This window comes from Pseudorasbora parva, chromosome 12 (assembly GCF_024679245.1).
Source record: "Pseudorasbora parva isolate DD20220531a chromosome 12, ASM2467924v1, whole genome shotgun sequence".
Taxonomy (NCBI): domain Eukaryota; kingdom Metazoa; phylum Chordata; class Actinopteri; order Cypriniformes; family Gobionidae; genus Pseudorasbora; species Pseudorasbora parva.
Window position 1 is genome coordinate 9,918,290 of NC_090183.1, and position 14,133 is coordinate 9,932,422.

Consider the following 14,133-nt stretch of genomic DNA (forward strand, 5'->3'; position numbering starts at 1 on the left):
AAGATTATTATTATTTTCTTAGAGATCCTGGCTGGTTTCTGATGCAGTTAGGTAAATAAAAGCTGACAGGAGTCTCTCATGACTCAAAGAGCTGACGAGGTCTGGTGTCTAAGTTATAGTTACAGCCCTTTTGATTTGTGTCACTGCAGTGGTTTAGTCCCTCCAGGTGTCCTCATACACAACCCCATTTATTCTGTCTGGCTGGATGTCTGGGGACACTGATGGCTATCAGACTGTCAGTTTTTGTGCCATCAGCAGCACAGCAATCACAGTGACGCAAGACCACTTTGTGCCACGTTAACAGTATCCTAGATTGTTTAGTACTGTCTATTAAAACAAAAATACAAAAAGAGCATCAATGATTTGTATGCATCTTCAGTCCTTCGTCTGTTAAAGCTCAGTGACAAAAGCTGGAAATTTAGTGTAGTTTACAAAACTAGATACATAAAACAAACTTTAACCACCATTTATAAAAGGGGCAAATTTATTCACATAACATAGGCACGACATTTGCATGTGCAAAAGTTCTCACACAGACAAAATATCAACAATAATGCTGAAAAGACAATACTGATTGTGTGAAGGCAAAATATCATCTCCCACAGTACAGCACAAAGCACAACGGCTTACATAGCAACATGTGACCAACACACACACATACACACACACACACACACACACACACACACACACAGAGAGACCACCTAGATTCAGTTTGAATGGAGTCAACTTTACTAAATTTAAAGTGCTTTCAAATTATGAATGTAGTTAGTGTGCAGTGTGATCGAAACATCCTCTTAACTGATTTAAAACTAGTGTATCATTTGGCTCCATGCATTCAGATTTCATATTATGAGCATTAAACTGCATTCTGCAATAGATAATCTTGCTTTTTAAGGGAGAAGCCAATCAAGACAATTCAAAACAATTAACAAACTGAATTGAATTCAGCTAACAAAATGAAATTATGACTCAAATACATACATTTCCTGAATTGAAATGGCCAAACTATCTTAATCAAAACAATGACCAATGCACATATGAACCCTCAAAAGTATATAAAGTGGCAAATGACCAACCATCACCATGACAGAATACAGGAGGGAATGAGACCACCCCAAATGTTTATGGGGTGAATTCATGAAAACGTGTTCAGGTAATGTTTACCTCAAAATGATTTTTTAAAATATAAATAATAATTAAAAAGAAAGAATATTTAGGCTTAACGGGATTGAAATATATTTAGATACATTATGATTTTCATGCTGTGATTTTATTTACATGACAATTAAGCATATTTCCCCCTAAATTCTCATTATTGTAATGCATCCCTGCATTTAGCTTTTCCCTCAAAGGTTTTACAGTAAAAGCACTGTAATATGCTGATTAAAAAATGTGAAAAAATTATAAGTTTAAAATGTATCTTTATATAAAATTATAAAGACTACCGTGGTGTAAATAAGTATATATATCACTTAAGTATAAGAAATCACATTAAAGTACTGATCATTTGGGAAGAAAATGTGCCTAATTGCAATGAAAATAATGTCACAATGTCAAAAATCATATTGCTTCTAACAGGCTTATGATCATTCTTTAAAAATTTCAGTGGTTCTCTCTCTTTGTTAAGGGTGAACAACACGGACATGTTCTTGGCAGATTTCCTAAAATTCTCTTTATGGATCATGTAGAATTAGCAATAAACAATTGTGTTGACATGAGCACCACTGATGATACTATGGCATCTTACAGCAGTTACTACACAATACCTAAATTACAACAAAACGTCAATTAAAATTGTCTGACAACACATTTGCAAACAGGATAAATTAAGTATGGCCATTTCTCACTGCCTTTCCACTTCAAACAATTTTCTCATTTTTACATCTGTTTCTTGAATAAATATTTAGTATTTCTCCTGGCCTAAATCTTACAAAGTCTCATTCAAAACTCATTCTGTCTTTATCTGTATCCAGCAGTGAGTGTTCATGAAAGTAAAGATTAATCCATCCAGTCATATAGCCATATAACACAGGAGATCAGTAGAACAGCACAAATCATCGCATAGTGACGTGCAATTATCAGTCGGAACGGAGTGCGTTGATGAGACAGTCATGTGTTGTCAGTTCAGTTTCTCAGCCCTAGAGTAATTCGGTCTGATTGTCGGAGCGCTGGAGTATCATGCCAACATGCCTCCTGGCTCATCCTCGACTAAAAGGGATTTTCAACTCAGTGGACTAAGGTTAATTGTCTCACAGAGCCGTGAGTTTATGAAAAACCTGCAAGAGTGGGCACTTTTTAATGAAACTGTCACATGGTATATTGAGTTCACTAGTTTTCTTTTCGTAAAAGGAGTGATTTCTTGTGAGCTGACGGCACATGATTTAGCAGTCTGTCTCTCATTGGTATTCTTCAGTGCGGACCCGTCTCAATGCGCAGGCATCAACAAGGCAGACAAGCTCACAATGTGGCAATTTAGGAATGTCACTGTCAGAGGTGTCATGGGGTAAAGACTCACTGCACTTAAAACACAAACATATACACACAACCCTTCTATTACCGGTACCTCAGCCAAACACTAGCTGCTTTCGTTTTTATCAACTCTTTAAGGATGACAGATCATCATCTTTTGCCAGTGTCTGAAAAGTCTACAAAAAAGTGCGTCAGGTGTCTTTAGGACTTCAGACCCATGCGTGCCATCAGCTGCTCGTACACAGTCCAGGCCATGGCAGCCATCAGGGTTCTCCTCAGAGAACGAGGAACCGCCCCGCGAAAAAACCCGCTCCAGCCATGCTTCTAAAATGACATGGAGAGAAAAGAATGAAAGTGATGTTGCTTTAACACACCTGTGAGTTATACAAATACAAAACAACATTCAGAACATAAATGTTTTATAGACAGAAAATAATGTTTTATATAATGTTGGGAGGGACTTTTTTTATCAATGAAGATTTGACTGGATAATGATAAGGATATGTTAATAACATCCTTATCCAGTCGAATCTTCATTGATTCGAAATCATCGATGAAATCTTATGAGTTCATACTATATGTCAGTTGCATCTACAGAAGTCACTACAGGTGTAGAGAAAACATTTTTAACAAAGATATTTTTTTGTTGTTGTGCACGATTCATGCACAACAAAGAACATGTATAATGTAAGTAAATAGGGTACCATTCAAAAGTTTTGGTTGCAAAGATTTAAAAAAGAAAAGACAAGTTAATGTCACCATGGCTGCATTATCTTCATGGAACATGATCTTTACTGAATATCCTAATGTTTTAAATGCATTTTGGCATGATTTTCAAAGGTCAACAAATATGTTTTGTCTCATGATGCTTACAGTATAAACGTGGCGCACAGCGTCGCTGGTCTTGCGATACAATGCTGGGCTGACTTGCATGTGGGTTTTGATCACATCCGCTGGCTGAGTGGCTAGAGAGGCCAGAACACCAGCCAACACACCACAGCCAAAATTAACCAGCGGGACAAAGGATGACGAGCTGATCTCTGAGTGAGTGAGAGAGAGTAGACATTATTAAACAATGCCACATCCTCAGATAACATTATCATTTTCACTATTAAACAGAAGCTCACCCTGTGGTAAAGCCTTTTTGGCCTGGCTATAGAACATGACATAGATGCCCGAGAATGGAGCGTCTCTGAGCAGAGTCGCTGTGAGCCCTGAGTAAAGAGCCTTGGGACCTTCGTTCTGACACACACTTTTAAGAGCTCCAGCTACGCTTACGTAATTGTACCGCCCACTCTGAAATACAACGGGCAACGGTGAATAAAAACACAGATGCAGATGAAAACATGCATTTTAAATCAATGTATATGCAGTCTCAGTAATGATCCTTACCTCAAAACGAGTCTTAATGACTGTGATGGGCAGCATGGCCACGCCTGCCACGCAACGAGCCCCTGCCCCAAGCAACACTGCCTCCCCAGCGTTTGGAGACCCATCCAGGAAGTAATGCTGCTTTAGCGAGTAAAATGTGCTGAAGTAGATCCCCACACCAGGGATACAGCGCATGAACGACTGTGGGAAAGACAGAGAGAAACAGTAAGTCTGGAAAAGTTTGAAATGAACAATGTTTAGGAACCGTGATTATTAGATGTACACTTTCTTAGCATCTGTTTTGTTTTATATATTTCCAGACTCAAATTTCCAAACCTATCTGTAGATTTTTCATACCATATTTAACACAAATGGTTCATACAGTATTATTTTCAGTATTATGGTACATAGTAAGATGTAAGATTTTTATTTAAAGGGATAGTTCACCCAAAAATGAATATCTATCCTAGTCCCGTTTATAGGGAGTTTAAAAAAAAAATGTCCTGGCTCTTCCAAACATTATAATGGAAGTGAATCGCAGCCCAAAATTGGATTTGTGTATGAAAAATATCCATGTGAAATTTTAAATGATATTTATTCTTTATATTCGGTCCGGCGGATCGCCTTCTGTATTCAAATTACGAAGAAAGTGTAACGCCTGTGGCAGTTCAAAACGCTTGAGTAACATCCAACGTCATCACCGTGCCAGCTTTTTTCATGAGTTAAATATAGAAGGCAGTCTGCCGGAAGCTAGATATTTTACTTTAGAATGTGTAAAATATAGATATTTTTCTTACACAAACCCATTGATTCACTTCAGAAGGCCTTTATTAACCCCCCAGAGCCATGTGGATTACTTTTATAATGTATGCGAGTGCTGTGTGCTCAAACATGACATGACTTAAGTCATACGCCTTTTTAAATTAAAGTAAACTCATTTAAGCCTTAAAAACATTCAAGAGCAAGATGCGAAAGAGAACTTGCGCTCACCGAGAGATTTGTGTGTAAGGAACATTTTACAAAAAAATTAATGTCAATATGCTTGTCTTGGGGAGTATCCTATCAAACATAATAGGTTATGTCTTAAGTATAATGTAAACAGAAAGATGCGTGTTCATGTGAAAAAGCATGTACTGGATCTGTGCATTATGTCTTAAAGAAGCCTTTTCCTGCTGTCTGTGTTTTTAGTGTTAATCAAAAAACAAATTATAAAAACCGAACCATGAGTAAATTGAACCATTACACCCCTAATAGAAACCCTGAATAATATTCCAAAAGTTATTTTTGTTTGTGCCACATAAAATATGATGTCTACTCTGATCTCATACATACAGGTCCTTCTAAAAAAAAATAGCATATTGTGATAAAGTTCATTATTTTCCATAATGTAATGATAAAAATTAAACTTTCATATATTTTAGATTCATTGCACACCAACTGAAATATGTCAGGTCTTTTATTGTTTTAATACTGATGATTTTGGCATACAGCTCATGAAAACCCAAAATTCTCAAAAAATTAGCATATCATGAAAAGGTTCTCTAAACGAGCTATTAACCTAATCATCTGAATCAACTAATTAACTCTAAACACCTGCAAAAGATTCCTGAGGCTTTTAAAAACTCCCAGCCTGGTTCATTACTCAAAACTGCAATCATGGGTAAGACCGCCGACCTGACTGCTGTCCAGAAGGCCATCATTGACAACCTCAAGCGAGAGGGTAAGACACAGAAAGAAATTTCTGAACAAATAGGCTGTTCCCAGAGTGCTGTATCAAGGCACCTCAGTGGGAAGTCTGTGGGAAGGAAAAAGTGTGGCAAAAAACGCTGCACAACGAGAAGAGGTGACCAGACCCTGAGGAAGATTGTGAAGAAGGACCGATTCCAGACCTTGGGGGACCTGCGGAAGCAGTGGACTGAGTCTGGAGTAGAAACAACAGGAAATGGGCAACAGGTGCCGCATTCCCCAGGTCAAGCCACTTTTGGGCTACAGAGAAGCAGCACTGGACTGTTGTCCAAAGTACTTTTTTTGGATGAAAGCAAATTTTGCATGTCATTCCGTAATCAAGGTGCCAGAGTCTGGAAAAAGACTGGGGAGAAGGAAATGCCAAAATGCCTGAAGTCCAGTGTCAAGTACCCACAGTCAGTGATGGTCTGGGGTGCCATGTCAGCTGCTGGTGTTGGTCCACTGTGTTTTATCAAGGGCAGGGTCAATGCAGCTAGCTATCAGGAGATTTTGGAGCACTTCATGCTTCCATCTGCTGAAAAGCTTTATGGAGATGAAGATTTCGTTTTTCAGCACGACCTGGCACCTGCTCACAGTGCCAGAACCACTGGTAAATGGTTTACTGACCACGGTATTACTGTGCTCAATTGGCCTGCCAACTCTCCTGACCTGAACCCCATAGAGAATCTGTGGGATATTGTGAAGAGAAAGTTGAGAGACGCAAGACCCAACACTCTGGATGAGCTTAAGGCCGCTATCGAAGCATCCTGGGCCTCCATAACACCTCAGCAGTGCCACAGGCCGATCGCCTCCATGCCACGCCGCATTGAAGCAGTCATTTCTGCAAAAGGATTCCCGACCAAGTATTGAGTGCATAACTGAACATAATTATTTGAAGGTTGACTTTTTTTGTATTAAAAACACTTATTTTATTGATCGGATGAAATATGCTAATTTTTTGAGATAGGAATTTTGGGTTTTCATGAGCTGTATGCCAAAATCATCAGTATTAAAACAATAAAAGACCTGAAATATTTCAGTTGGTGTCTAAAATATATGAAAGTTCATTACATTATGGAAAATAATGAACTTTATCACAATATGCTAATTCTTTTAGAAGGACCTGTATGTCCTGTTCTTCATTTAATTGTAACTGTAGACATTTGTCAGAGCACTATTGCTGTTGTGAGATCAAACAGAGAGCGGGGACCAAAGGAAATGGAAAAATCAGCCAACACACTAGACTTACCGGTGAAACCCCCTTCCACAGGCCAAACAGCTTCTCTGTGCGGATCACGTTGAAAAAGACTGTAATCATCCCCACTTTAGGAGCACTGAGAGACAAAGACAAATAAAAATGATCACGACAGGGACGGGCAGAGAGAAATAAGGGCGAAAACAGACAGGAGGAGACAAAAATCTTTGCATATGAGGACAAATAATTTGACATGGGGACCAAGTTATTCTCTGCAAAGCTGAGAGAGGTCGACAGTTTAATAACAGAGCACATGACACTCCCACACAGCATACAGAGAGGGCAGTTATATAAACAGACACAATGACACTCAATACGCATCTTACCAAAAAACAAGCTAAAACCTCAGTCTCCACAACAACCAAACGGGTAACAAAAAAGCTGATTCAAACCAAAAGCCAGTGGAAAAAAAAAAAGTTAAATGTTTGGTTTTACAGTTTTTAGTTTGATACTATGGAGTTGCTGGGTACTGCAAAGAGTTTGCTAAAGTATTCAGAGTAGTTTTTTAAAGCGTTGTTATGGACTCACTAGAGTACTTTAATGTGGTTGCTATGGTGTTATGTAGTTGGTAAAGTTCTCTAAATAGTTATTAGTGCATTGCTATGGAGTTGCTAGGGTACTACTATGGTTTCTAGGGTGTTGACATGCAGTTGGTATGGTGTGTCAGTTAGTTTAAGGCATAGCTATGCAGTTGCTGGGCTACTGCTATGAGGTTGCTAAAGTATACAGAGTACTGTTATGTAGTTGCTAGGGTGTTGTTATGTGGCTTATAAAGTGTTCTGAATAGTTTTAGTGCATTGCTATGGAGTTGCTGGGGTACTGTTATGCAGTTGGTAAAGTGATCTGGATAGTTTTCAGTGCATTGCTATCTGCATTACAAATATCCCAATCACTTTTGTTCAACTTTAAACATGCCTTTGCAAACATTTCCCTTGAAATGACTAAAGTAGTTTTAATCCATGACATGCTTATTAGCCCATGTAAGAATGACAACAGAAATGGGATACTCCAATCAATCAATCTCGGTCAATAATCACGAAATGGATTTTCTCAGCAGTGTCGTAACATCAGAACCTCCAAACATGATTAAAATCTATTTTCTTCAAAATGTGAATTTTCTATCAAATGAGACCATGTACATGAAGATACTCTACAAAACAAACAAAAAAAGAGGGTAAGGCAAGCCATTACTTTTAGGTATGCCACTTCGATGTAAAATCATTAAAAAAGCCTTCAGGGTGTAAGGAGTCAACAGAGAGCATTCATATTATATACAGATCAGCTGATCACAATGACTAGAAAACGATAGTCTGTAAAGAACCTGATCAGAGCATTACTAATGATTATGCATTATAACTGTGCAGGTCAGGATATATTTATTATCTGTCAATCAAGTCATGAAACCCAGCACTGCTGACACCAAATACCAGACAAAGATCAATGCAGAAGGACATCAGCCTAACTGCAGGCTTAAGTCTAGAGTCTAGACATGGTCAGTGTGGGTCACAGCAGGCCTGTTTATTAGTGGCATCTCACCCCGGGTGCATGTTGTTCTGCAGGGTCTGCAGTCTGGTCTTCACCAGATCTAAAGGCTGGAACAGCAGAGTGGAGCAGGTGCCGCTGAGAGAGCCGCACATGAAGGCCTTCAGGGCAGGATGAGCCTGAGAGAACAAACCAGACAGAGTTTGAGAAAACAAGGACTGAAGGAGGAGACAAAGGTTAAAGCTAGAAAAGAGTATGAATGGATGGATATAAAATGTGGGGTGACAGCAGAGGAGAAGACAAATAACTGCGAGATTAAAAGAAAAAGCAGACGATGAAAATACAATCAGGAAGCACTTTAAAGGGGCCATTTCAACACTTTTGTACCATTTTATTGATTTTGTTCATTTTTAATTTACAAAAAAACTTTAAATTCCTGTTTAATGACTAACTAACCTCCACAATTTACAATGTTGTTTTTTAATGAACACTAAGTTCTTGAATACTAAGTAAACATTCATATGTAATTAGGGCCCTGTAATTTCTGCTATGTGGACAACACGTGAGGAATCACAGAATAAAGTCATAAAAAGGGATTTTATAGTATTTCACAGGATTTGCCATTTTTTTGATTCATTAATAAAAAGTATGGCAAATACAACACAGAACCTTGAAGGTCTTCACTACAAAACACCAAAGTAAAGTTTGGTTTATGATCAAATGATGACAGAAATATATTGCAGTTTAAAAGGAAATTATGCAGCAGTTTATTTATTTTTTTAAATGCAATATTCTTTTGTAAAGGAATTTTAATTTGATTACATTTTAAAATATCCCTTAAACTGTCAATTCAATTGATTAGAAGTGTTTTCGAAAAACACAGAATATGCAGTAAAAAAAATCATTAAAATTAATTTAGGAAAAATAAAAAGGATTTCATACTGCTGAAACATGGGCGGTCATATGCTAATTTGCTCATGGCTGTGATGTCATAAGTAAGACTATTCCTGATAATGAATAACATTTTTGTAGCATGGTTTTCATGTGCTGTGTGGACTATAGGGAGCTTTGCACTGTTTATTTCAGAAGAGCAAGAAATCCTGTTTTTCTTTTAATGCCCCCTTTAACAGGCTTGGGTACAAAATCTGCTTTCATTTTCTCAACACAAAAGTCACCATCTACTGCAGGAACACTAAAAATACCACAGTGACCAACACCGACACCCCAGATAAAAGGATATTCTCATATTCTCACACACTGAATATCCATTCTACATCTGGTGCCCTGCATGGACACAAAACCTTACAATACACAGTATCATTTACATTTACATGTATGCAAATGAAACACTTGTAAGTTTGCATCACCACACAATACACATAAATGCACTTCAAAACAGATTGACCATAGAGAATCACACCCAACAGAGATGCACAATCACACACTGACACTGTCAGCATCATCACACGCATACTGATATGAACGTCAATACTCGAGCTCTGCCGACAGGCTATTCGGAGTGCTGAGAGTCATTTAGAAGCATGAGAAAAGCTAGACACGAGCAATTGGGAAGACGCACACACACAGCTGCGCAGAGATACACAAAAACACATAAACACTGACTAGAGAAACATACAGTGAGCCACTGACTAATCTGCCCTACCTTTCCCAGGCTGTTGGCAGATTTGGGCTGAGGGTCCTTTTTCTCTTGCATCTCTCTCTATCACACTCTCACTGCTGCCACTAACAGCACATGACAGAGTAAGCCTCCATCTCCTCTCAAAAACAATACTCAGAAATCTCTCTTTAACCCCCTCCCACCCCCATCAGGAGATTCAGCGGCTTAATCCACAAGCTTCCATGCTTGCTGCTGTTATGCACTCCTTCTCACCCCTTTACACCTAAATGCACATCCGTGATTTCACTCTCCTCATTTGTGTTCCTCTCCGCCGGATCAAGTGCTTTCAGCATAGCGTGAGTCATACAGTTGCTGAAGGCATATGTATATGTGCGCTAGCGTGTGCTTGTGTAGATGTGACAGAGAAAATGTAGGTCATTCATTGGATGCATGTATCCTAATATTCCAACATAGGTTCACAACAAAAATATTAGATATTTATGCCATTTGCACATAAAAATGGGTTATGTGCTGGGAAAACAGTGTCATCATAACATACACACTCTCCTGAACATCCAATTACAAATAAGAAACAAAAAAAACTAAATCTGGGTTTCTACTTGTGATGGACTGATATGTCAGTTAAACCAATTATTTGGCCATTTTGAGTTAATCAGCATCGGTCGGTGACTATGATTAATTGGTCAGTTAACACAAGCTTGTATCAGTTTCAATTCGACTGCCTTCTCAATTGAATATGTAAATGTTGTGTGCGTTTCTTTTGGTATCATTGCAAATTGCATTATATGTTGACCTCGCCTCGGACCCTACAAAAAACATTTTGATCAACCACTATTCTTGCCAGAACAGAATGTCACACATTCAAGCATATCAAGAAATGTAATGCAATCAATCTATGTAGAAAATTATCCCATGATTTACGCACCTTCAAGCCATCCTGGGTGTGTATGACATTATTCTTTCAGGTGAATACAATCAGAGTTATTTTAATACATGTCCTGAACAATCCAAGCATTATAATGGCAGTGAATTGCAGCCCAAAATTTAAAGGCCAAAAAAGTGCATTCATCCATTAGAAAAGTAATCCACACCATTAGGTTAATAAAGGCCTTCCGAAGCAAATCGATGGGCTTGTGTAAGAAATATATTCATTTTTAACAAATTATAAAGTAAATAATGTAGCTTCCACCAGACCACCTTCCGTATTCAATTTACAGAAAAAACGTAACTGGCGTCAGATTTAGAGCATGCGTTTTGAACTGCGAGAAGAAAGGCGGTCTGAAGGAAGCTAGATATTTTAAAGTTTTAAATAAGGATATTTTTTCTTACATAAACCCATCGATACACTACTGAAGGCCTTTATTAACCTCCTTGAGCTGTGTGGATTACTTTTATAATGGATGGATGCACTTTTTTGGACTTCAAATTTTTGCCTGACATTATAATACTGGAAAGAGCCAGGACATTTTTAAAATATAACTCTGATTGTTTTCATCTGAAAGAAGAATCTCATACACACCTAGGATGGCTTTGAGGGTGAGTAAATTATGGGATAATTTGAATTTTTGGGTGAATTATCCCTTAAAGTGTTAAAAAGCAGGCTGAATCAACCATCAGGTAACAGACATTAAACATGTCACATTTAACTTAAGCAGAACAAATCTACATTAAAGCACACAGTAATACTACAAACTCACCAGGGCAATCTCCATTGCAGATGAAGAGGAGGATGATGAAGCAGAGGAAGAGCTCAACTCCCTCCTTTCGATCTCTTCTATGGCCGTTGTGATGTCTTGCACGTCAAAACTAAGATTGCAGACTGCATGAGGGACAAATTAATTTAACACCCAACCTGATTAATTAAATAACCACTGCTAATTTCACAAAAAAACACGCACAGAATCAACTAGAGTGGTGTCTATTACACCTCTAAAATAAAAGGAGGCTGTCAGACAGATTTAAATTCTATTAAATATTTACCTGTTAGGACCGAAGAGAAACAGTGAATAAGGACTGATCGTCATCATGATTCTCGCTTTTTATGTGGCTATGCACAGCTGTCAAAAGTGCAAAGGAGAGCACCGACAAATTTAGACACGTAAATCACCATTTAATTCCTGAAATCTTACATAAACGTAGAAATGTGCTGCACACCACGGGGAGAAACGTCAAATGCAAACATAACGTTAGCGTTAAATCAGAGTGAAAGCTAATGCTAATTTGTCTGACCCAGCATTTCAAATATTCTGCAACGGCTAGCAACACATCCTATGCTGTTTTCTTCGTAAAATACAAAACTGACAATAAACACAACAAAAATATTGGAAACGAGGTGGTGCAACACACGTCAGCTGATTTCTGTCAGTTAGCCGGTCATGCTAACAGTCCCCGTTGACTCAATCATAAATCAGCAAACTTTAACTTACATTCAATTGTTCGTTTTATTGGTGTCTAAAACTGCGTAATTTCCTTTCAAGCAAACAAAACGCTACAGGTCTGCTAAATTGTAGATAAACAGCAAGCGTTACGTTACGTTACTCAAGTTTTCAATATGCATTCCTCCGCGGAGACTGTGATCTGACTGTGAGTTTGGAGCTACCTACGCTCGCGCAACAAAGTTCTGCGTTATTTGCGTAACTCCTGCGTACTGTTCGCGTATAGTCTCCAGAACAACGGGAAAGAACCGGTTTCAGCTCGATTATTCCAGCGGTGCCGGTGTGCTGGTGTCACACGTGCTCCGGGTTAGAGGCACTTGATGCGCGAGCCTCGATGCCCCCCACTGGAACACTGAGGTACATGCGTGGCGACTCATTTAAAGGGATAGTTCACTTCAAAATGAAAATTCTGTCATCCATTATTCACCCTCAAGTTGTTTCAAACCTGTATGAATTTCATTCCTCAGCTGAACACAAGGGGAGATGTTTTGAAGAATGAACCAAACAGTTAACTGGAGCCATTGACTTCCATAGTAGGAAAAAAAATACTATGGAGGTCAATGGCTCCATTTAACAGTTTGGTTACTGACATTCTTCAAACTATCTTCCCTTGTGTTCAGCTGAAGAAAGAAATTCATACAGGTTTGAAACAACTTGAGGGTGAGTAAAGGATGACAGAATTTTCATTTTAAAGGGAACTATCCCTTTAAAGGGATAGTTTGCCTCAATCTGCCATACTTACCATGGAGTTGTTCCAAACCTGTATACATTTCTTCTACTGAACACAAAATATATTTTGAAGAATATGGGTAACCATATTCTTCAAAATGCATTTTGTGTTTAGCAGAAGAAATGAATTCATACAGGTTTCGAACAACTTGGATGAACTACATCATCCCTTTATGGAGTGATTTTGTGCCATAATTACACACAAAAAATCTGCATTTTGCAAACAAACATGATCTCCGTTGCAAAAGAAAACGTAACTCACAAACAAACAGAAAGCGATGTGCAAATACAAAGGTCAGTTTGAGTGAAAACGCAAAGAGTAACAAATATACAGTATGTACCAGTATTGTGTTTTGCAAATAAATGAGTGAGTATATTTCACAAATAAATTAGCCTGGATGCCAGCCGAACTTAGCCCCGCCCACAAAATTTTTAGGTCGAGCAGTTCGGTCTGGCCTCGCTCCATAGAGGAGTAATTATCCCCGGACAGAAACTGTTCGGACCAATGAAATCATCAGGGCATCAAAGGGGCTTGGATTATATTATTTCGAATCCTAAACGCAGAGCTTGTTTGTATATGCATTCACCTTCACAATTTCTCTCAGAAATGATGATCATGTTGGGTAAATACTCTGTGTATCATTAAATTATTATTTTTTTACAACACCGGCAAAGATCGTGTATTACACATACTAAGTAAAAGAAATTGACAGAGCTATCCCATTGACTTCAACGGCAGAAAATGAGACCTGATGGGTCCTGATGGCTGAGCGAACTGCGCAGGCTCAGACTGAGCTTGACGACGTAGATGTGACGTGAGCCTCCTGTCTGACAGCTGTAGGTCTTCTAGTAGTTGTCGAAAGTGAAATCTGAATCACGTTGTTTAAATATTTTCTCCCGTTGCTTTTGGCTGACTATCGGCTTCTCCCCATTCTTCTCCCTTGACTTTATCGGACTTTATGTTTCCACGTCCCCCCCGACTGCCTCATAGACAGTAAAAGATTGTTTCTGAGCGTCTCCTCCTG

General features: G+C 38.5%; 1 protein-coding gene across 2 annotated transcripts; it reads right to left on the bottom strand.

The window, feature by feature from the left end:
- Nucleotides 1-466: 466 nt before the first annotated feature.
- slc25a38b (solute carrier family 25 member 38b) lies at nucleotides 467-12,690 on the bottom strand. Of its 2 annotated transcripts, none has more exons than XM_067459012.1 (8): nucleotides 11,925-12,690; nucleotides 11,642-11,763; nucleotides 8,360-8,484; nucleotides 6,818-6,902; nucleotides 3,865-4,044; nucleotides 3,600-3,768; nucleotides 3,346-3,512; nucleotides 467-2,796 (listed from the first exon to the last, which is right to left on the bottom strand). In XM_067459012.1, exons 2-8 carry the CDS (start codon nucleotides 11,654-11,656, stop codon nucleotides 2,674-2,676), a joined length of 864 nt encoding a protein of 287 aa, XP_067315113.1. In that variant the 5' UTR covers nucleotides 11,657-11,763; nucleotides 11,925-12,690; the 3' UTR covers nucleotides 467-2,673. The 2 variants fall into 2 exon arrangements, with proteins under 2 accessions (XP_067315113.1, XP_067315112.1); XM_067459011.1 differs by lacking the exon at nucleotides 11,925-12,690 and adding an exon at nucleotides 9,969-10,048.
- Between the last annotated feature and the right edge of the window lie 1,443 nt (nucleotides 12,691-14,133).

Bases quoted from the DNA above. Each gene is read 5' to 3' on its own strand.
- slc25a38b (XM_067459011.1), bottom strand. From the start codon at position 10,019: ATGCAAGAGAAAAAGGACCCTCAGCCCAAATCTGCCAACAGCCTGGGA. The intron at 6,903-8,359 runs GTGAGATGCCAC...TTTGTCTCTCAG, and splicing joins CAGAACAACATGCACCCGGG to TGCTCCTAAAGTGGGGATGA. The intron at 3,769-3,864 runs GTAAGGATCATT...GTTGTATTTCAG, and splicing joins TCATTAAGACTCGTTTTGAG to AGTGGGCGGTACAATTACGT.